Raw genomic sequence first — 23,106 nt, forward strand, 5'->3', positions numbered from 1 at the left:
TTTGTATATAGCTTCTTCCACTGTCAGTACAGAGTATGAGGCTCAACAGACCATTGGTCTTTTTTGCTTATGTTCTTCTGAAGCCTACCATGGTGGAGAGCATTTAGGCTGACTAGTATTGATATAGAGTCTTAATATAGCTGTCTTGTAACTGCTTTTGGTGCAATTTGAGCAATTTTGCTGCAGCTTTTCATTACCCTGCCTGGTATTCCCTAGAAAATAGATCCTGAGGAACATATGCCAGATGTGGGTGTACTGAATACCCTATGGTATCACAAATGGCTCTTCATTGTTATTTTTAGGCAACTGGAACAGATACCAGTAACTTGGATTGTACATATTTATGTTTGGTTTCTATACTGTGTACCCTACCATAAATTTACAAGTTTATAATTCATTTACTTTTAGAGAACACACATTTTTTCTTTCCTCTTTCTTCACATCTGTATTGCACAATCTATACAAGACAAATTTAATTAACTTATAGGATTGCAGAATCATAGAATAATTGAGATTGGAAGGGAAGTCTGGCGATTGTTTTAGTCCAACCTACCTGCTCAAATCAGGGTCAACTAGAATCACATTGAGTTTGACTTTCAAAATACCCAAACATGGAGATTCCACAATCTCTCTGGGAAACCTGGTGCAGAGTTCTATAGTCCTGACAGTAAGAAAATACGGGGTTTTTTTCCTTATGTTTAAAGAAAATTTCTCTGTATTTCAGTTTGTGCCCAGTGTCCCTTCTTTAATTTGGTATACCACTGAGAAGAGTCTGGCTCTCTCTCTACTCTCCTTCCCCCACCACATAAGGTATTTGCACACATTAATAAGATCCTTCCTAAGCCTTCCCTTCTCTGGGATGAACAGTCACAGTTTTCTCAGCATCTCCCCATGTAACAGATGCTCTAATACCTTAATAATCTTTGTGGACTTTCGCTGGACTCAATCCATATTTCCATTTCCCTTCCATACCGGAAAAACCAGCACTGGACTTGGCAGTTCAAATGTGTCTCACGAATGCTGAGGAGAGGGAAAAGATCATTTCCATCAACTTGCTGGCAACACCCTTCCTAATGCAGTTCAGGAGGTTGGTTTCTTTTCTTAAAGGGTGCCTTCTGGCTCATGTCAATTTGCTGTCCACCAGGACTCCCAGTTCTCTTACTGCAAAGCTGTTTTCTAGTTGTCAGGCCCAAGTCTGTGCTGGTGCAATGGGGTTATTCCTCCTGCATGGAGTTATTCTTCTCATTGTATTCATCAAGATTTCTAATTCTACTTAAAAAATGGAACCACTTGAATGCTGAAATTAACAATGCCATGCTAAATTCAACACCTTTATTTTCACAACTATAATCTTTCTTCTAATCAACTTGCCACTGTGAATAGGACTTACACTGCCAAGATTCCATTAGTAAGAGAATGTGAAACATCAGAAAATTAATCTTAGTATCAAGGTAAAAAAGAGCCAAAGCTGGCAACGATAACCATTGAATTTCAGAAAATGCAGCCTCAAAAATATAAGACAAATATTGCTGCCATAATAACACTATCACACCTTTAAAAGTCACATTGTCTCAAACACAGTTAGCTGATAGAGCACCTAAACTACTAATATATTTCTAATATATTTCATCATGATTAAAGATATATTTATTCGGTTGTGCTTTTTACTTTAATTTCCTACGGAAAGTCTTTCAAGAATAGAAGAATCTGTTACCATTCTACTGCTAAAAAGTATGGTAAAACAGCATGTTTATGAGGCATGGAAAAGAACCTACTCAGGTCAGAAAAATTATGGATAAAGAGAAAAACTGATTTTAAAAGTCTGCAATTTGGAAGACATTTTATTTTTTCTTATTGTGAATATTTAACTTGAAACTTATGACTAGCTTTTGGGTTTTGTTTTTTTTTGTGGGGGTTTTTTGTGCTGTACAGATATGGGATCCATATTAAAAACAGACACAAATGTTGCAACATTCAAAATACTACAAAGCATTAACCAGTTTATTACAGGTTCAAGAAGGCTTGAGCACCATGTTTGAACTATGGACACCAAACACCCCCTTTACCAAACAAAAGGTCAAAAGCTGATTCAGTTGAAGTCAATAAGCAATATAATACTATTTCCTCTGTCACTGAAGATCATTAAATCAAGGAATCATTCTGAAACATATTTTGTAGACACCAGCAGAAGGCACATGTTTTTATATGTTATTGACTAAGATTTCTGACCTGTATTGTGCAGGAGGCCACACTAATCAAACCAGTCTCTTGGGCCTCAAAATATCTATGCACTTCTGAAAGTCACAGATTTCATGTTGACAAAGGGTGGTACAGTCACACAGACAAGAGCTAGAAACTGAAGATAAATGCTTTGGGAATATTAAACCAACTTTAATACCAAGCTTCTCTGTCACTCCTTGTTCTCGGCAAAAGAGGAAGAAAATGAGATGGAAAAGTTTATGGGTTGAGATAAGGACACTCACCAGTTAACATTACTGACAGAACTGACTCAACCTGGGGAAGATTAATTAACAATAAAAAATCGAGTAGGATTGTGAGAAATCAGAAAAAAAAATTAAAAAACCCTTCCCCCCCTCTCCACCCCTTCCTTCTTCCCAGGCTCAAATTCACTCTTTCATACCCTCCTCTTCTGACTCCTACCCGGCTTGCCCCTGCCAAGGCCAGTGAATGGTGCAGAGGGACATGGAAGAGGAGTTGCAGTCAGTCAATAAAACTTTGTATCTGCTGCTCCTTCCTCATCATACTCTTCCCCTGTTCCAACATGGGGTCCCTTCCAAGGAATACAGTCCTTGATTACCTGCTTCAGCATGGGTTCCTTCCATGGGGTACAAGCCCTCAAGGACAGACTAGTCCAGAGTGGGTTCCCCAGGGTCCACAGTTCCTGCTCCTGCAAGTGCTCTTCATGGACTTCCTTTAGGGCATACCCACCTTCTCTGGGGTGGGGTCCTCCATGGGTTGCTGGGTACACAGTGATCTTCTCCACATGATGTGAGGGAATCTCTTTGGTACCTGAAGCACACTCTCTCCTTCCTTCCTCATTGACCTTAGCGTCTGCAGGTTTGTTTCTCTCACATTTTTCTTACTCTTTCTTCTTTGGGCAGCAGTGGGTCAGGTTTAGAGCCACCAGGAACTGGCTCTGACTAATATGGGGGCAGCCTCTGGTCTCTTCTCATAGGAGTAATCTCTGCATCCCCCCTCCCCACAACCTTGTCATGTAAACCCATGTAAAACATGTAATTAAATACCAGTGGAAATAAATCACTGGACTGTTTTAAAACACCAGTTTTATTTAAGAAAAGTTGTGTGAAATCCTAAGCACTGTGCTATGGCAGATGTTTGACTAGATAATGATAGCACTTTGAAACCTAAAAACATCTGTGAATCTTTGCAGTAGACCTGGTCTTACTGTTATAAGAAGAAAATCCTTGTGAGAAGAAAATACTTATCGGAGAAAAATAACTCTTAATTTCTTAAATCATTCTTTTGTTTTAACCTGCACCACTGGCAAAAACATCTGTCCTACATATCAACAATGATGGCAGCCAAAGGCACCAGCTTTTGTCTAATGTGCAACCTTCCCCTTCCTTTAATCCTCTAACCCTTCTAATAGTCCCCTTGCCCCATCTAGCCTTTTGAACTCACTCCTGAGGACCTGCAAGTTTTCATCTTGGATGACAGCAGCAGCCAGGAAGTTCAGACATGTTAGGTGTTCCTCTTGAAGAAGTGATGGGACAAGTTCCTCTTTCACTGCCCATTCAAAGGCTATGGCATCCAGATTTACACTCCAATTGGTTTTGTTGTATGGAGGAAAAGAGAATAGAATAGGAACAGACATAACACAGTGGCTTTTCTAAACCAAGACAATTTTAAAATCCTCACTGTGATGAGGTAGCAAAGAGATGTAAAGAGATGGCAATACTTCTTATGCCTCTCAGATTTTATTTATTTTTTTTAAAGAAATAGCTAAGATTGAATTCAGACTTCAGACTATTTTATAGCTCTTTTTTAGGCTAATTCACCAATTTGACTCCAGTTTTTCTTAATCTGCTTACCTGTAGCTAAATGTGACAGTGTTAGATTCTGTGTAAAGTATGAACTTGTGTTTAATGAAATGGAGGATATGACTCAAAGGCAAGTGTTCCTATTTTAGTTCACATACTCTCATATTATGAAAATACAATAATAACTATGGACCTAAGCATTAACAGAGTACCATTTCTTTCTACACCTTAGGATGTTCAGCTATGGATTACTCCAGCATTGCCAAATAAGAAACTTTTCAGGCAGCAAAATGAAAGACAGGATTAAACACAAGGTTAAACCACCATCACCCACTGGGTGTAATGATAGTGACACTGTAAAACCAAAGCTCTTTGAGTGAAAGCCTTAGCTTCTCCACATGGGACACTATCATATGATCAAGTGTAATACAAGACAGTCTTGCCATGACTCTGAACCTTAATTATAATTAAACCACTGCCACAGAGATATTTCTACTTATTACTGGAATTAGAGTATGATTTAATACCCCTGACATCACTTGACTAAACTGCCATAGTATTAGTTTTATTAAAAAGTGGGAACTCAGGTATTTACCAGGCAAATTTAACCACACAATTTTTACTATACTGAAAATAAAAAAGCTATCCACAAACATTATTATTGAAAGACAGCATTATAACATTACTCCTAAGAACATGGAATTGCTTTGGAAGCTGTAATTAAAAACATAGGACAGAACAGAATATTCTGTTTAATTTTACTAAATAAAAAGGATGACCTTCAAAACAGTGATTTACAATTTTTCTACAGCTCCTTGATTTTATAAAGCTATCACTTTGTTTTATGTAACATATATTGATACTACTTATTAATGAGGTGTAGAAATTAGGCAAGCATTTACTTAACTTCATAAACATGTATCAGAAGACATAAATATTATATTTCTGTCTGGTTTTAAACCATTGGAATCATTGCATAGATTGATCCACAGTGTATAGTAGGTTTTCTCCCTAGAGCAGTTCTAACACTCCACTAAATATATGCTATTCCTCTTTATCTCTTTGAAGAAAAATGAATCACATCCACAGCTTGCAGCTATCAAAATTTGATTTATCAAGCATTTACATGAGTGCTTTTTTCTCCTTTTATACACTAGGAGGCACATTTTTCCTTCATACAGTTCTATTGCACAGCTTTGCCACATGAAACCCTTAGATATGTGAACAATTCCAGTCTAAATTTAAGTCCCTGACAACCTTTACTAAACCACAGAGAAAGAAGAATTCCTCACTAATAGGGTGGGTTGTTTTTTCGCATTGATGAAAAACACACTTGTAGTAATGAAAAATAGCCTTCAGCACCTGACTGCTGGCAAACAAAAACAGTTTTCTTTAGAGTGATTACTGAAGAAATAATTCACTTCAAAATACATCAGAGAGCTGTACACTTTTAATGGAACTGATGATAAAGATGTTTGTGTTAAAAGTGTACTTGCTGATACGCACATTTAAAACTAAAGCAAAAATTTTGGTAATAAGAGATGCTATAAAGCAGTAGAACTAAATACTATTTTATACAGACTTTTTTTTTAAGATCCTAAAGGAACTGGAATGTTTTCTACATTCTTATCTGATATACTAAAAGGTAAAGAACTTGACTCAGATGACAGATCTTTGGAATATCCTTTACTTTTTATAGGAATCAAGCATATCAAGTTGCAACCGAGACAAACATGAACTATAAGGGAGCTGCAATTGACAGGTTAACATCATAGTCCTCTGACTATCAATAAATACTGATCAATTAACAATAGTGAAATGGACAACATATCTTAGTAAAATAAATATAACCCTCAAGTTAAAATAAAAGACTCTAAATAAAGAAGACAGGTTTGAGTAATGCAAACCAAACCTGGGCTTACATATCATTATAAAGGACTTCATATTTCTATCTTGTTGCCTTTTCCTCATAACCACAGTGACAGTGTGGGGCTGACAGTGCTAGTATTTGCCTTCTCTCTTCATTTCAGTTTCCCCCGGTGTGAGAGATTTCTGTTTTCAGATTAGCTAGATAAGTGTACTCTCACTGTGCACGTTTATTTCATTAAATCATGTAATTGTACTTGTGTCTCTGTAGAAGCTGATGACTGCAGGCAAATATAACAGTAAGTTTTCTCATATCTTTGTATAGCAAGTTAGCAAGACTTTTAGCTCATTTCCCCCCGCCCATATTTCAGGTTTTGAAGACCTGGGCCCTGGTCTATTAAAATAGCAACATATTAATACTGAGAAACAACGGCTGCATTTTTATTCATGTAAATTCACAGTGTACAATAATAACCCACACAATTCACTGAGCATTAAAGCCATTAACCAAAATTGCTCTCAGCATGAGACAAGGACTTTACTATCAAGATTAACATCACATTCTCATGAGCTGAAGCAAACTTTTACCTAGAATTAACTTTCATAGAAATACAGTGGAACAAATCTGTATTTTTGTGTAGAGGTCATTAGCAAACATTCCCATAAACACTGTTCTTTCTCTTCAGTTGAAGTATTTAAAATAGAAATATTGTTCTGCAACATTTATCTAAAATTGGTAGCAGTACATGTACATGGTAATACTATGTCTCTTCACTATGATTTTTTCCTTACTGTATAGTTGTATATATTACCTTAGAATAACCCAAGTATTTTCATAAACAGCAATTCCTTAAACAGCCACTGAAATGAAACTACCTCTACAGTTAAATACTACTGAACATTTCAGTGCAATAAAACTAGAAATTCAGCTTAGCAGTGTCAAAGAATACAATGTTCAAATGATATTACACCGGTTATTTTAACTATGAATGTATGTAAAAACCCACAAAGTAACTTTGCCCAACACCAGACAGCATTTTTCTCTTCCGAAAATTGCCACAGGATCTTCAATGACCATAAACTACTTTAAACTCCATTTCACATCTCATCCAAAAACTTGTGCATCCAGTAGCAAAATAACTTTTGACACAATGCCTAGGCAACAGCTTGATACTGAATAGGATATAAAAGTCAAATCCACCTAATGAGCACCATCACTCCCATCCTGGACTGGGTTTTCCTAGGATGACTTCTGTCACAGTAATGACCATATCATTCCCTTCTTAGTTTGTGAGATTTTTTGAGATATGGAATGCATTATTTGAATTTCTGATAAAAGGCAAAAATTCTATACTTTAATACTTCACTAATCATCACTACAGCTTGATGGTTAGATCTTCCTAAATTTGACAAGAATTTAGCATCCCTAAGGCTAAACCAGGTGTAACCACAGACATATTAAAACTTTTCATATAGCTTTTAAGAACACTTATTCTGACTAATCATCTATTAGCATCTATATTAGGCATGAAAAGTTGATCATGATTAATATACTATGTTTGCACAATGTGCTTAACAAAAATTTCCAAAACCACCTTTTTAATAACTTGCTATGAAGTTTACTAAGTCCTTTTTTCCTAACTCTCCTGGAGGATTTTTATGCTGCATTTTGAAGAGATGCTCAATTCAGAGTCGGTGAAGCTAATGTGACAGTGGCAACACTCAGTGCTGCCTGAAAACTCCTCTCTGATCTTGTTAAATCTTTCACAAGTCTCATACATGGTCAGAGAATTAACTGGATAATTCCATTTAAGCTCTTCACTTGCTTAAGCAGACATACATTCTTGCTCCAGAGTCGATCCATTCATAGTTGCTATTCTTTTATCATTCTTTGTATTTTTACAGATTAAGGGTTTGAGATCATAGTTCCAACAACACTTCTGTTTTGGTAAAGAAAATAATATGCAGGTGTCATATCCAGGGAAAAAAAGAAAAGGAAAAAGATAACAGGGGAAAATAAACCAGAATGCAATTCTCAGAAAGTAAAGCATTTCAAAATGTTTCTTTGTAGGTTTCATCCAACACAATCTCTTGGTCTTCCCATAAAAATATGAGAAAAATATTTCCAAAGTCAATATTCCACAGTTCACGTTCTCATCTGCCATGATGTAAATGCATAATTCAGATCCAGCTCTGCCCAAATGAGAAGATGGACCTTAATATTGTTCATCAGATCCCAAGGACACCTTCTTTCCTGGTTTGTACAGGCCCAGTGACAACTTAATCATCTATACAAAAGGGAGAAATGCCAAAGACAGAAACTAGTTCTTATTTCTATACTCCTGGGATGCAAGAGAACTCAAGTTCAATTACTTTCCAAGAGCACAGATAAGACTTTTAACCTTTGTGTCCACATTCTAGACAGAGAACAAGAGGCTTAAGGGCAGTACTGTTGCCCCCTCCCTCTTTTCGGTATGTCCAATCTCCACATTCCACATTCCAATGTCAAAATAGTAGTCACATATTGGTTAAAACATTGTTTCACTTTTAAGTGTTGACTGTCACAAAAACACAGCAATAATGAAAACGTATTATAGAGAAGAAAGAAGAACGGCAGAAATTCCCAAATTAGATAAAGTGCACATCCTTAATATTTGTACAAAAACACATATCTGACAGTTCCAAAAAACAGAACATCATGCCATTCCAACCTAACAAAGAAACCCTGTGATTCTTGCTATTAGAAGGGGTAAGTGTGTTTCAGAAATGTGGATTCTTTAAATTTTTCAGTGCTTCACTGATTTACTGTTTTCTATGTTAGTGCAACCTCCATGGCCCTGCTCTTTAAATTGATATTTAGAATTCCTTTCTGAAAACACAGTAGAAAGTTAAATAGCAACAACACTACAGACATGAAGAAAAACTTGCTACCTTGTAGGACATCCTTCTCCGGAGCTGTTCTTACTTACTGTGCAATTAGTACGAAGTTGTTTATTCCGCTGGGTGTATTTTTGGTTCTGCAGTTAAATTACAATATGAGGCACTTCAGGCAAACTACATTATTTCCAAACAATCCTTATGAGATAACATGACCAAATATTCATGCACATGCTTAAAAACATCTCTACCATTGCAAAGCTCGTAGGTATGAAAAAGAATGTAACCAAGATAGCAAAGCAACTCAGATAAGCAGAGCAGTGATGGTGACTCACCCGAGTTGGGGTCAGAATTGCCATCAGCTTCAGTCCTCTTGTCTGGTGAAGCCTGGTCGTAGAATTCGTCCTGCGGCTGAACCAGAGGGAGAGGGTGTGAGATCAGGGTTCCACCACCCACCGGCTCGTGGTCTCCCAGACCACTGTCACTGCAGCTTTCCTGGGAGCCATCAGGGAGGTGAAATGTAACACGGCGCTGGGACTACAAAGAAGAGCACAGGACACACTGATTAGTGCTCTTCTTTTCTGTTCTGTTCTCCTGACTACTTTTTTTTTAAACTTTTGACAAACAAATAGATCCCTAGCGATGCTTATGAGGCAATTACTATTATCATGTTTGTTTGTTGTTTGTTTGTGGGGTTTTTTTCATTTGGCTTGCTTTTAGATTGGAAGATGGCAGATGGGAGAGCCAAATTTCAGAGGTCTATACATGCTCATCGGTGAAGTATGCTTCTCATGAGAAATTGATCAGTAGAAAATTAGGTATATTTCTCATAATTTTAAAAACATTTTAAAAAAGCTCTTTCTGAGAAGCAAAAACGGTTGCAAACTATGTTATGAAAAACAAATGGCATCCGAAAATGAAATAAGTATATATTTCTGAGGTTCAAATCTGTTCTAAATGGAAAAGAAGAAGTCCACTAAGCTAAACAAACCCATAAAAATGGTTGTCATGTTTCAGGAATAGTAGCATATATAAATACCTATCTATAAGGATACTTATCTGATACCAGTTATCTACCTAAAATGGATAATTTAGATTGATAATATATCTGTGAAGTCACAGTGGTCAGCAAAGACTCACAGGATGCAATAACAGAATAGACAATTATCACTTCAGTAAGAGAAATAAAAATAAACAGCATATATTTTGTTCAAAAGAACACAGTGATTGAGAGGCAGAATTACACATTTTCCTGAACTTAAAAAAACCAAACAACTTGCAGTCATCTCCAAAGAAAAAAACATCCTGCAGTGTACACTTAGATTAGTTAACCACTATTGATTTTGAACATCTGTCATCTGGAGAAATAATCTGACTTTTTGAATTGCAGCCACAGAGTGATACAGTGATTCCCCAAGAGCTTCAGAGCTGAAAACACCGCTGCAAATTGTTTAGCAGGCGTGACTGTTGGATTCATGAAAGGAATATTACAGGTCTTCACGGATCAAAACACTACATCTTTGAAGGATTGGAAACAACTAGTTCAAGAGTATCTCAAGAGAGTGGTTAAATTAAGTTAAGCACATCTTCCCACAAAAATGAGTTTCAGCAGCTTCAGTGGTCTGGTTAGTTAGATTGGTTTAGGATAAAGGAGAGATTTACAAAGTTTATCTTAATAACTGTTTAGTTTAGTGTTTACTTCCTATCCATATTAGTAATCTGAAACTTATAGGTTATATCTAAACTAATGATTCAAGATTTCTATCTATAGAGCCAGAAGTGAAAGGAACATCAGGAAGATACTACAACAGGTATTTTCCACTAGTTAACAATTTTTAAAGTAGTTAAAATCAGGTGCCTTGTATCCATCCTGAAAAAGTATCAGGTTCCAACTCCCCTGTTTTTTTTTCCTCTTTTTAAATTTTTCTTCTAATGAGAAAAACCTCAAGTTAATAGTACTAACTGTATGTTTGCTTATTAAAAACTATTTGTTAATGGTAATTACCACTATTTTATATGATGATGAATATCATCTACTAGGTTTCTTTTTATTCATCTCCCTTGGGTGGACATAGTTGATTAAGTCAACTTTGGATTACTGTGTTATTCAGTGTAGAAATAAATGTAATACTATTTGCTCTTGGCTGTGATTTTATAATTAGTATTTGGCTTTTAAGTTTCTTTTCTAGCTTTAGCATTAGAATCCAGATGTAGCAAACCAAATAGATCCTCTGAGTCATTGGGCTGTATTCATTTACATCAACAGAGACCCTAACTCTATATGTCACTAAAACAACTTTTACCTCACCCTTTGTTACTTTTTCTTACAACTTTTTCTTCCGGAGCTACCACCCTAAACAATCTTTTTAATCATTAGCATGTTCTTTCCCTTCAATATGAGCAAAATGGAAACATAGCTAACTACACAACTCAAAACCTTCTCTTCCTGCATTTATTTTCAGAAATATAAATTTAGAGACCTGTTTTTCCAAACTAAGAATTTATGTTGCTAGTAAAATTAGTAAGATGCGCACTGTGGTGGGACGTCCCCCCCCTCTCTGCCCCAGGCTACACTACAATCTGAGGAAAGGAGATTACCTTCATTTGCTCTTAAACCTAAAAGACTCTATGAGAAAATCTGAATGACTGAGAAAATAAAACCCTAAAATAAGGGAGGTGAGAAATTCAGTTTTAGGTTTTGCAAAATAATTAAACCCCTGTAATTAATGAACCATCTAAATAAATAAAAAAATACATAACTGCAAAAATGTCTTGTTTCATGAGTTATGAAATAACTACATAACATAAGTTATGTAGTAAAAATACTGATCCTGGATAACAAAAACTCCTCATACTAAACGAAATCTGCTCTGAATCTACACTGACAGACAGGAACCAGTCAGCCAGTAAAATGACACAGGCCTGACACAAATACTAGCAACTTCTTAGCTGATAGTGCTATAAATTTTTAAATCCATACTTTAAATGTTAAAAAACATATTGTCTTGGCTTTCTGAGCACCCATCAAGGTCTCCACAAATCATTATAAAGGATTATTAAAAAAATCTAAAGGTCATGTAAATAGTGATCCAGTTCCAGAGATGATGGACAGACAACATGCAGTCCATCAATAAACTTTAGATTAAGTTGTGCCTTCAAAACAGTGAGGGGAACAACCCTTCTACAAAAGGAGACTCAAAGTAAAAGCTTAAGCTTAGGCATATCACATAAATAGCAAGGAAAGACTGTCACTCCAAGTCAGTGCTAATGACAGAGTAATGTGATATGTGGCCACCGCCTCCGCTGCCCAGTCCAGAACCCTCCTGCCTGGCTGCTGGTGCCCAGCCTGAGGTCTCTGCCCAGGCTGAGGGATGCATCTGCCACTGTCTCCTTTGCACTAGCAATGCTGCTGCAGTCACCAAACTAAGCGTGTATCCCAGCCACACACATGGACACTGATTTGGCCACAGCTGCGGCTACACAGATGGCCTCAGACAAAGCGTTGCTCCCAGCAGTCCCCACACCAAGCACAGGCAGACAGGTTCCCTCCTCTTCTTGGGCTGGCAGAGGCAGAAGGTGCAGCACACACTCTAAACTGCCCAGGTTCACAAACACACACACCTTTATGGTTGTCCTGAGCACCAGCACGGCCCTTCTGCCTGCCCAACACCCCTGTCCCCTTACCCATCCCACAGGTCACCAACTCACCAGCTGGTGCCACTGGGTCTTCACTGCACACATGCAGAACTCACATACTTGTCCCATCAGAAGACTGCACTTGTGGGTCCCCCCAGACATCATCACAGCCCTTCTGCCTGCCTGATATGCCTGCCCAGACCTGGGACCTTCTACTCCCTGGCTGGTCCAGCTTGGAATTTGCCAGTGAATCCACATGCACACCCCATGCACACTTGATTTGGCAAGGTACAGAAACTCGCCCCCAGAAGCTGGCATTTGGTGCACAAGCTGTGATGCATGGTCCAGATCCAGCACCACGCCCCTCACTGAGTGTACACTGAATTTCTGGTCTCCATAACAGTAGAGACAGGGTCTCTTCTTTCAGAGGAAAATCCTATGACATACTTAGACTATGTTTGTGTTTATCTACTCCCTTGTGCAATCAAACACAGCTTTGAATTTTTTTTACCTAAAGACAGAAACAAGTTATTTTGAGTAATGAGGTTTATACTTGGTACAACACTTGGACTAATGATAACAAGTAATTGCAATTTCAATTATGCTACAACATATGCAGGATAATATACAGCATGAGGTAAGGTTATGGTTCAGGTCCCAACACTTGGCCAAAATTCAAATCTAAAGTCTATGACATATTGAATCATGAACAAATATTTTGGGGGGGGAAATATGGATTTTCTTCAGGTCCTGAAAAAATCTAGTCCTTATTTTTAATCAGCGAATATCACATCATCGTTATGAGAAATCCAAAACCAAAAGGAGAATTCAGTCAAAGTAATTTTAAGCTGCGTCAAAACTAGTTTCAATATATAATTCAGAACAACTGGACTCAATGGGTTTTTGAACCTGGGTTGAGTTTAAAATTCAGAAAAACAATTAGTACCAGTTACATGAAATCATTTTTCTTTTAATCACCTACAGCAGATTCTATAAAGCTCATCTAAGTGAGGCATGGCTTCACATCCACAGGAGATACAGAGAAGAATTAACTCTATCTCAGATGGTGATAAAGGATAGCAAACTGGTGTTAAAAGTAGGACAGTTCAAGCATTATTCGGAACACCTTTTTTTTCATGTTTTTGGACCACGTGGTCAGCCAGTCAATACTTTTTTTACACAGAACAATCAAAATTATATCAAATCAAAGACACATGAAACTGCTCTTGCTGCTTCTTTCCCGCTACAGTAAAGCCAAATATGTACCTAGCACTTTGTAACAATTGCAATTTGTGGAATTACTGAATATAAATGATATCTGTGATACTTGAAAATGCCAATAAAAATAGCAACAAAAACACTCGTGTAGAGATGAGGAATGGATGGCAGAGGATGGGGATATTCTAACCTTACTGATCAAGTACAGAAAAGTAGAAGCTGTGCTTGACATAGCGTACTACATTTTTCTTCACTGCAATGCTTTATTTGGAGATAATGAAAATATTTAAAAATATATTTGTGTTGAAGCTTATAATTTTTCCATCCACATACTCTTCTGTCCAATTTTTTCACTCTTTCTTGACATGAGGAATTCAATGATTACAAGTGACAGGGCAGGTAATAATGGGCACAAACTAACATAGGAGGTTCTGAACATCAGGAAACATTTTGTTACTGGAAGGATGACTGAGCACTGGCACAAGTGGTCCAGATAGGCTGTCTGGTCTCCCTCCATGGGTATATTCAAAAGCCACCTGGACACAGTCCTGGACAAGCAGCTGTAATTATCCCTGCTTTATCAGGGGGTTGGACTAGATGGCCTCCAGATGCCCTGTCCAATCTCAGCCATTATTTGATTCTGTGATTCTATCAATTCTAACTGAAAATAAGGAAAACCTGGGAATATCTGGAGCAGTTTCATATTTTTCCAGAGCTGATAACATGATTCTGTACTGAAGTACTTTGTTTTCTACAATCTTCGCTGTATAAAACGTATTCTGAAACCACAATTTGTAATTTCATTCCATAGAAATATTGAAATCTTCACCTAAGGAAAAGAATTGGTAGGAATTGTACCTCAGCATTGATTTCCAGAAAAGGTGAACCAATACTAGTGAGGTTTGGACACTGCTTATGGGACTAAGCTTTTTTGCTCCTGCCCTATTTTCCCAGACATCCTCATACATAGGCAGAAAGTGGGCTGTAGTGTAAGGTCTTTTATGGACCTGAGTGCTAAAAGTCTGAAGTACGGGAAAGATCATGTGATGTGATATTGAATGTTTGAAATGTCCTGTGGCAGGTGAGTTACAAGCTGTTTTGGAAACAGAACTTTAATGTAGGAAATATAAGCACTACGTTTCAAAATTCTTCAGTTATTTCCTTTGTACAGTAGTTTCTAAAACGCATTTTACTTCCAATTATGTGCTTGAATCAAACAGCAAGTTACAGAAATCAGCATTAAGAGGAGCTTTTGCTCTTTTTTTATTCCAAAGCCCAAGCTTTCAAGCTTTGTACAACTATTGTATTGTTTTTGCTAATCAGGGATCCCAGAAATAATTATACTATTGTTCCATTGCTGAATGTCTCACAGGGACAAATTTGGCTACAGATCCTATCCATTGTTATAAACCAAGCTGTAATTAAAAAAACATTTCTACACTGGGTAGTTGCAAATAGAACCTGCTGAATTTTAACAAGCTGAGCTGCCTTTTGAGTTTACAAATCAGGTACTTTAAACAAAATGCCCTCTTCTCCACTCAGTACAGTTGTAAGTTAAAAGCCTTGATTTCTGTCCTTGATTTTCCAGACTGGCAGAAGTCTAAAACATCCAATTCACAGCAAGTCAAATTAAGCTTTATGGAATGGGATGTAGCTTTGCATATCAGAACACATATTCAAGCAGGACATGTCTTTAGCTGTCATTGAGACATTTTAATTCAGATATAGAGATTTTATATCAACAAAAACTGCTTACCATTCCTTTCTGAACTACTATGCTATGTTTTGTGTTAAGATTGCAAAGGAATATTATGAAGGAAAAACAACTTCAAAGAAAACATTTTGGAATATTTTCTTACGGAAAGACTGTTGATACGGAGGCTTAAAAGAGAAACTTGAAAAAAACAATTTACCTATTGGAAAAAAAACAGAAGAATCATAATTTACTGATACCCCACTAATGAATAAAGAAGTCAGAGGAGAAACATATTAAAATAAAATCAAGTGTAAGCAGCAGACAAATACCCTAAAAACCCCATAGGCTATTGATAATTAAATGTTGATTATTAATATGTTTGTGCACAAGTTTAAGAAATGTTGTAAGGACACAAGAAAAATCTATGCTTCATTCCAAATGCCTCTGTGGAAAACATCTGTTTGATAAAATTTGTTCCTTCCAGGATTAAAGTAGAGATTCCTGGTTCATGTACAAAAACATGGATTTAAATTTTTTACAAGGTCAAGACTTTAAATAGAGGTTAAGTCACAAAAACAGATTAATAACATTTTCAGAGGAGAAGAAAGGAGAGACACAGCACACCACCAAGCTTTAAAATAAAGGTTTAACAAACAATAGTTTAACCCCTTCTTTTCTCATAAATCATTTTTCTCTTAAATTCTGACACTGGAAGCACAAGCAGTGCACTTTTTTATGTGGCAGGAGTAATCTGGGGTAAGGAGATTCCTTTTAAACTAAAATACAATGGGAAACTTAGACAAAATGTATTTATGTTTGTATTTGCTGCACAGAACGAACTGGTAAGGTCATTGAATTAACATATGGTAGCTGTATTAATTTCTTTTATAAGTAAACAGTGGTTTGTTATATGTTTTTGCAGTTCTGATTGACTTGTGAGAGACCCCTAAAATCTACAATCTACATGTTCTTTACCAAATTGGAAAGACGAATCAAAATACAGTTCTGGACTCTGACCTTTGAAAGTTGTAGACTATCTTGTAGGAAGGCCACAAAGCACCTCAAACAGGGCTTTGTATAACTCAGCTCACTGAAACACACCTTCTTCTTTCATGTTTCACTGAAGTTCACAAAAGAATATAAATCTGAGATAAAATCATTCTACTTTCGTAGTAAAAGCCACTCTTGCTTCTCCCTGATAATCTTGGCTCAACTCTGTGTTATGTACAAATTGTGCAGGAGATTCCTGCCATTTGCTAAGACAAATAGGGTTATTCTTTTTTGGCTACATCTAAACCAAACTTTCTCATGTAGTCCTCATGGCAGTCCTTATTCAAGGATACTGCCTGCATCACAGGATAATCCATTCTCCATACCTATCTTGATATCTTACCCACAGAACCAAGACAATGAAGATAGAATAAGTTTTTGACCAACCTCTCAAGGTAAAATAAGACTGAAAGAAGAAAAAGCAATTCATATGGAATGTTCATGCTACTTCTTCATACCATGCTACCCATATAAAGAGCTGGAGTGGTTAGGTATTTACTTGTCTTTTCCCCCTAAGGTAACAATTTTGATGTTGATTTCAGAATGTAAATTGTTATCATACTAGGCAAACATTTGATTTCTTCTGCTCAGTTTCTCAGTACCAAAATTTCATAGACGTTTGTAAATTAAAGTGCAATTACTAAAAGAAAGCATAAATATAATCACCTATTATATCGTTGTTTCTACCTAGGCTGCAGAGAACTGGCCTTTTCATAAGGGTGAAAAATAGTATCAATTACAGTCTGCCAACTGACTGGGAAGGAAATGACAGCTTGATGGTCCCAAGCACATTTGAATGTCGAGAACAAACAGCCTCCCTGGTTGGGGACTTGTTTTAGTTTTGCAGAGACAGTGAATGAAGAAAGACCTGCAGTCAAATCTTGAGGTTTCAGTCATCTTTTGAAGAAATATCACATTCTTCCTGTGTTTATGTAGTGATGTTCCTTCATTTTATTTCATGAAACTATAGTCGTTACGCCATAAATTATTCCTGGGTTTTGTAGGATTTTTTTTTTCAAATGAACACTCAAAAGACTGACAAACCTTTAACTAAAGAGACAACACAGGACTACCACACGTTTTATATTGTTTTGCCTTCCTAATATCCACTTAGAAGGCAATTACTCTTTTTCTTAATAAGCATTATTATCTACCTACAAACATCTTGACTGCAAGGCAAATTTGACCTAACAGGAAAGATAAGTTCTACAATTTAATCTAGTCTAAAACAGAGTATTACCTTGTTCAACTTAGGTGTCTGGTAAAACACTAACTAATTTTCAGCATTTTAAATCTTAATCCCCATCCTTCTGACTTAATTTCTGAGATTCAGAAAATCAGTTCTAAGCCTACAATTATGCAAATTCATATCTCAGATGCATGGAAAGATAAGTGGAGAGAAAAGATGGAAACTGCTGTACACAATACAATATAAAAAAAATAGCCAATTGTATTACCAGTAGACAACTAAACTAATGTTCAGATACATTATTCACTCAAATGGCTAGATGTCAGTAAACTATGCTAGCTGGATATAGTTTTTACATGTTTCTAACCAGAAACTCTGTGAGAAAAAAAACTGAGAAAGGATTCATTAAAAAATGGAACAACTTTGTATATACCTATAAAAAACTAGTGTTGTACTTTGAATAGTTTTCTAAACAGATCTGTGGTTATTGGAGAAAGAAAGGTATCTCTAATGAGCATTCAAGCCATTCTAAAAATGTATGATTGTAAAATAACAGTAAAATACCTTTCTGACATTCCTGTACTCGATCATTGACAATAGATGACAAGGTAAACTTGGGCATGTATTAGAAGACCTAGGACAGATTAATTCCTTTGATAACTCTTTTTATAACCCTTGACAGTAGAGAGACATGAAGTTCAGAGTTTTCAAATTTAAATGCCCCAAATTAACCTAATTAGATCTTGCATTATAATAGTTCATAACTATTTAGGCACCTGACTTCAGACATTCAACACTTGAAATTTTAGTTGTGTTTAAGAAAAATATTTAAGATACAAGAATCTGAAGAAACAGACCTCACTGACAAAAAGATACTAGACTAACTTACATATAAACATTTTAGTTGCAATAGAACTATATTTTCTGTGATCTTTAGTAATTTAAAGACTTCAGTGTTCTTCAGTTTATTTGTTTATTTTGATTTTGGTGATGAGCTACTCCTAGCAAGACAGATAATGCACATTACAAATGCACTCAATTGAAGAAGCATTTCAGAAGCACTGTACCAATTACAACAATAACCAGCATAACTTCTCTACACTCTGAGAAGTTTTACATTAGTAAAAGCATGTGTTGATCAATAATGCATATGAAATACTAAAACGTAGAAACAGCTGTTGCTGAAATTTAACAAGTTAAATTATAATAATATATTTACCCTGATTTGCATTCTGTAAAACTCATCCAGCGTCAGTAATGTGAACAGGGTAATAAAGTTTCTGAGACCTTCTTTTAAATATAAATTACATTTTCAAATGTGAGAAGAAGCTATAGAGAACATTTCTTATATGAGGACTGTACGTTATCTGGAGGCTGCTTATAAAAAGAACCCTATTACTGTCATATATGAAAATATTGACTGCTATATTTGCATTTTAATTTATAATGTTAACATAAATTAGGTCTATAGTATTTAATGAGTTACATCAACTAAGGTTTATTAATTATATTGAGCAAACTGATACATGTGGTATCATGTCAATAATCAGTACTGATACTGCACCTCATTGTTGAGGCTGCATATTACTGTGTACGGAAGTGCTATGCATTTATGCTTTCATCACTGTCAGTGACTATAGCAGATATGCAGGGTTCTGCAGTACCAAGAAACAGGAAACTTTCCAGTGATCTTCAGGAAAAAGAAAGATGTGATAAAAACTCCTTTAGAATTCTGTTCCATTAGCATTCTTTAGTACTGCATATAACCTTGGAAATCAAGCAGGCCGTGGATCTTGTGTCTGAGGCAATGCAGCCCTTGTTCTATATTAGAACTAATTTGAATGCTTTGGGTTTAATTATATATATAAAAGGAAGAAAAACATACTTCAACATCCTCAGATTTAGCAGCAACTGGTCAGCTGTTCACTAAGAATTTTTGTATCAGAGGGTAGTCAGATTAAGACTATTTTAAATGAAAAAAAAGAGAAAAAAAAGAAAATCTGAAGGCCTTTAAGTGATCACACTCTAAAGTAACCAGAGTTCATAGTGACATCATGATGACAATCTTCACTTTTATTTATGTGAGTTTGCAGAAATGCAATTAAGAAGATCATATTGATCCTCAATACATCAAGGATTAATAAATGCAGAGAAAAAACAGAATTCTCACAAAGATTCTAAGGATATCTTGTATTAGTGTGGGGGTAGGAGGAGGGTAAGGAAGGAGGCTCTCAATGTAAGGATGCTGTTGGAGAATAGTACATCAGGACATTGCTTCCTGAACTAGTAGTACCATGTGTAATGGGTATCTGTCACTGACAGCTCACTAGGTAATTAATTAAGTCTAAGTCAGTAGTCATGTCTTCTCCTACAAGCACCGAAAGCAGAAGCAGCAGCAGCATTTCTCTTTGAGGGTAAGACCTTTTCCATGCCATAATTCTAGAAAGCAGCTGTACTTCTATTAACACAATGGACACTACAGTTGTCACATTAGACAAACAGATCCACACTGGAAAAGCTGAAAGTGGACATGATTGTCAAGGATAATATAGTTAAGCTAGTGCATCCTGGGAAATATGCAATTTCTAGAATATTTTAATTTTGAAAATAATATTATTATTCCAATTCATTGCACACACTATAAGCTAATTAAAACCTCTGTTAAAATATATCTGCATCTCTAATAGGAAAAGAACTAGAGTATTTGCACCATAAACCCCTATGTTTTGTCATAAGGTCAAGATGCCCTTAAGAACTGCTTTCCTAAGGACAGTTTTCTGAATTTATTTTAGGGTTTGTTTTTTTTTTTATTTGAACTAACAAAGCTTTGGAGTTTTCCTTTTGCATATGCAAACACGTGATACAGGAAATGAAAATAAATAAATCTCCAGCTTCTCACTTAGGATTTTTCACTTAGGATTCTTCAGGGAACAATATACATTACAAATATTGACTACAAACTTCTATCACACGTAACACACGTACACCTGTCTTGCGATACCTTACGATTTCCAAGTCAAAGCTTGGAAAATTAAATCCACAGAGAATGTTACTATTTTCTGTGGCTGAAGGTGGGGGGGTTGTTGTTTTGATAATGGGTCTTTCATTCCTGTGCCATGTGAGCTGTAGGGGCAGGTCTCTGATACATGAAATCATAATCCCAAATAAGAGAAAAAATTAAAAATAATCCTACAAAGGTGTTTCCACACAGAGGTTTCTATTAAAAAAATACATTAGCAGCTTAGTCAGTAAGAAAGCTAAAACTTCATATATTAACAAGCAGGATGAAAAAGGAAAGAGGAAAAAGATAAGGACTTTTGCATGGAAATCAGGTATGTGAATGTGGTACTACTGTACTATCAAAATAGCAGATACTCTCAATGCTATCTTACACTGAGAAAAAACAATTAGGATATATCTTCTGCTGGCCTCAAGTAGAAGTCAAATGAGATCTGACAAGAATCACTATTATTATTAGACTCCATCCAATTTTCAGTATTTTCCACAAATTGCATAAGCCATGCTCTTGACACATTAAAAGTTATAGCAAAAACAAGAACTCTATCATCTGGATAGTTTTAGGTAATGCTGCCAGTGCCATTGTTCCCCTTGAAATAAGCAGAAAATGTTTGGTAGTCCATGTTCATGTTCTGATGTTGATGAACTAACCTAATTTGAGCTGCCTGAGATTATTGTTAGTAAAGTTAACTCACACTGGTGAATTTCAGTGGCCTAAAAGAATAACATCGCAGAAGTCTTTGAAGTTACATCAACTGATGATAATACTCATCTACTTTTATTTGGGTTCTGTGGAAATACATTCTCAAAGTCACATTCTGAGAACTATTGAACTTTATACGACCCTGGCCTGTGACTTCTCCATTTTCTGTCTACAAAACAGGAGAAAGCAGGACACTGGACATTTAATATAAAACAATTTAGTGACTGGTGCATATATTTTTCAAATATGCATACTAGCAAGTTTCTCATTTCACAGAATTTTTTCGATGCCATAACCTTTGATCCCAGTGTTTAAAACTGTTTATTTGTGCACTTTCCAGCTTGTACACAGAACCATGTTAATTAATACAGATATCTAAGGACTGCAGACTTTTGACCCAAACATTTTCTAACATTTCAAGGGTAATTTGTATGTATTTTGCAAATGCTAGCTTTTCATTAGACAAACTGACAAGCACAGACCTTCTGTTTCACATTTTATTTTATGCAATAGTAATTTAAATAAAAGCATGAAAAGCACAGAGCCACAAAGGATTGAAATTGAACTTCATAAAAGTACTGTAAAGGTATATGCACATGCCCTATGTTTCTTCATTTTCCAGAGAATATTAAAAATAGAAGTGCAAAGAGTTTGCATCTAAACCTAAACCAATCATTTACAAGTATTGCTTGTATTGTCATGATATATTCTACATTACATTACTAGCTACCTACTGAACTGACAGAACACACTTCTGAGTAAGACTTCAGCATTAGAACAATTGTTAAATAAATTATTTCCATGTATGAGCAAACTGAACTGACATTACTGTTTTAATATCAATTTCACACATAGAAGTAGATCAGAATCCTTTCTGATATGATCCTTTTTGTGACAGATGGATGAAACCGCATGGTGGTACTTGGAGATTAAGGTGCTATCAAACTGTAGAAAAAAATCACAGAGCTCAATGCCTGTGGAAGACACATTATCTGTCTTCACAGGTTGACAAGGCATGTAAAGAATGCATCCAAACCCCCTGGTTTGATCTCTATTGTTGACAGATCACAGATATGGAAGTCTGAGATATTTCCACAGCAACTGCAAGCAGGATGATAACTAGTCAAAAATGGCAGATAACCACACCTACTCCTTCAAGAAACATGAAGGTGGAAAGGTGCCTATTTTCTCTAGAGAGAGTGAGCAGAGGAAGATTACTTTACTGTTACTAGTAATATAAAAAAGCAATAAAAAGAGCAGGCAAAACAAGGCTTAAAAAATTCTCTGAAATGGAGACTTCAGTAGTTCTTCACACAATTTTGAATTTCCTTTGTAGGAGGAATAAACATGGGCCTAATCTACAACCTGATAGTCACTGGAAATTTTCCACTGACCTCAAAGGGATTAGGATTTTTTTATCAGCATTTTCACTAGCACTAAAGTTAATAAAATCCCAAGTTTTTCTTGTCCTCTAATGGTCACTGTTATGAATGTTTCTGACTTTACCAACCTTTTAAATCTAAATTACATTACTCACAGATATTATCTTTTGTATTGGAAACACTGATCATACATAATCTACTTTTTTGCCTCGTAGCGTTGGATTTTCTTTTCCAATATGTGCTAATAAGTATTCCTTAGATACAAAAATTTACATCTGATTATGGCTTCTTAAGCAAGTTTTAAGTATATTAAATAATCATTTAGGCTTGACGTTAAGTGTTTTGTGTGTCACTGTTTTGTCTGTGTGTGCAGATTCCTGTGCCCGAATTTCTTAGAATCAGCTAAATATATATTCTTTTAATAGCTTATCTCTCTAGTTTCCAAATGG

The 23,106-nt window shown here is 36.0% G+C and overlaps 1 protein-coding gene across 4 annotated transcripts in view; it reads right to left on the reverse strand.

The window, feature by feature from the left end:
- Window positions 1-23,106, reverse strand: part of PCDH9 (protocadherin 9) — a 689,952-nt gene that overhangs the window by 243,919 nt on the left and 422,927 nt on the right. For 2 of the 4 annotated variants that reach the window (XM_051778866.1, XM_051778865.1), the window contains one exon: window positions 9,101-9,176. In XM_051778866.1, coding sequence (XP_051634826.1) covers window positions 9,101-9,176 — 76 coding nt within the window. Of the gene's footprint in view, window positions 1-9,100; window positions 9,303-23,106 lie in introns of all 4 variants that reach the window. The other 2 variants (XM_051778864.1, XM_051778863.1) reach the window with 1 other exon arrangement.

This window comes from Manacus candei, unplaced genomic scaffold (genome assembly GCF_025592945.1).
Source record: "Manacus candei isolate 608988 ecotype Guabito, Panama unplaced genomic scaffold, ASM2559294v1 h1tg000014l, whole genome shotgun sequence".
Taxonomy (NCBI): domain Eukaryota; kingdom Metazoa; phylum Chordata; class Aves; order Passeriformes; family Pipridae; genus Manacus; species Manacus candei.